Consider the following 1,842-nt stretch of genomic DNA (forward strand, 5'->3'; position numbering starts at 1 on the left):
TTAAATTAGTAATGATTTCAATTTTGTTTGGACTAATTCAGATAATAACCACATGTTCAATCAAAAGAAGGGAAATGGTTTTATCATTGTAGAATTGAAATCTAACAAATACAACCAAAAAAAAAAAGAAAAACCCAGACCAAACATTAGGTCTAGTTCAATTTTTCCATTTTCTCCATTTTGTTATCACAACCCTCCTCCATGGTTTTTGAAACAAACAAGAAAGCATTGCTAAGACAAGAACCAAAAGCCATTAAATTCTTATCTGTTATGTCACTGATGATAAAATATGGAGGATGGAATATGGGTCCTGTTAAGAAGTCTCTGTTTTTGGTTGAGTTGAAGAGAGTATTAGTAAAATGAAGAAAGGCTAACACTTCATTCATAATCCAAGAAAATATATACGGCCTACTAACTACTTGGTAGTTATAAAGGTATTACAAGTAAAAGCATGATAAAATAACTGAATATAGCATCATGTTTTTAAGTTCCACGTACAAGTCATGCTGCTGTTTTCAACTGACAGTAACTTGTTGCCAGCATTATCAACAACACTACTCCTTAATGCTTGCAACCTGAACCATCAACTTATCTTTGTTAAGTTCAAACCTCAACTTAGACTAAGACTTGGTCATTATGTCTGCAACTTAGTCCTCTGATTTGCAATATTGCACAAGTATCTCCCCTTTCTTTTCTGCATCTCTGACGGCGTGGTACTTGATGTTGATATGCTTGGTTCTTCCATGAAACATAGGATCCTTGGTCATGGAGATTGCAGACTCGTTATCAGTAAACAACTTTGTAGGATTGGTTTGATCCATGCTAAGATCATGTAGAATTTTCCTTAGCCAGATTGCTTGATTTGAAGCTTCAGCTGCTGCCACATATTTTGCCTCAGATGAGGATTGTGCCACTGTATTTTTCTTATGAGAGTTCCATGAAAAAGGACCATTTCCAAGAGAAAATATGAAACTTGATGTGCTTCTACCATCATCGTTGCAGCCACCCCAGTCATTATTTGAAAATCCAACAAGCTCAATAGTCTTGTTTTTGATGAAATTTATCCCATGACAGGTTATACCTCTGAAATATCTGAGAACCCTTTTAGTAGCAACCAGAGGAAGTTGACTTGGTCTCTGCATGAATCTTGAGAGATAACTTCTCCGGACGGGTATAACAAATATATAGGAGACATCCTATAAGACTTGGATAACCACTAGGACTCTTTAGCAACGTTTGAGGACTTCTTAAATGTAGTTGATTTAAGAAAGAGTAATGCTTCCTTGGACTGATGAATTTCAAGACCAAGAAAATATTTCATTTGACCCAAATCAGACATGTGAAACTCCTTTTTTGTTGCTGATTTAAATTCCCCGATGCTAGCTTTATCTCCATCAATAATCAAGATATCATCAACATAAAGAGACACAATTACTGCCACTTCATTTTTTTCATTTCCTTCACATACAAAATAGCTTCATTTAAGCTCTTGTAAAAACCTCGAGCTAATATGTAGGCATCAATCCTATTGTACCAAGCACAGGGCGCCTGCTTCAGGCCATATAATGGCTTATGAAGCTTGTATACTTTGTTTTGTCTGTCACCAACTTCAAATCCTCTTGGCTGCTCGATGAAAATTTCTTCATTGAGTTTACCATTCAAAAAAGCAGACTTAAAATCCATGTGGTAGAGTGGAAACACACTCCAAGTGGGAAGTATTCTTCTGCCGTACAGTCTTGAGCTCAAATGAGGTCAATAAAGAGCTGTGGAAAAACATTTGGGCTGGACTTGCCCCTCCAAAGGTGGAGGTTTTCACTTGGAGAGTCATAAGAGGAAGAGTTC

The 1,842-nt window shown here is 36.5% G+C and overlaps 1 protein-coding gene across 1 annotated transcript; it reads right to left on the reverse strand.

Moving 5' to 3' along the window:
* Nucleotides 1-647: 647 nt before the first annotated feature.
* On the reverse strand, nt 648-1,142 carry LOC149526702 (secreted RxLR effector protein 161-like). The gene has a single exon (XM_089784895.1). It carries the CDS (start codon nt 1,140-1,142, stop codon nt 648-650), a length of 495 nt encoding a protein of 164 aa, XP_089641021.1.
* Between the last annotated feature and the right edge of the window lie 700 nt (nt 1,143-1,842).

This window comes from Theobroma umbraticum, unplaced genomic scaffold, assembly GCF_002168275.2.
Source record: "Theobroma umbraticum cultivar Fairchild unplaced genomic scaffold, ASM216827v3 scaffold_204.0, whole genome shotgun sequence".
NCBI classification, from domain to species: Eukaryota; Viridiplantae; Streptophyta; class Magnoliopsida; order Malvales; family Malvaceae; genus Theobroma; species Theobroma umbraticum.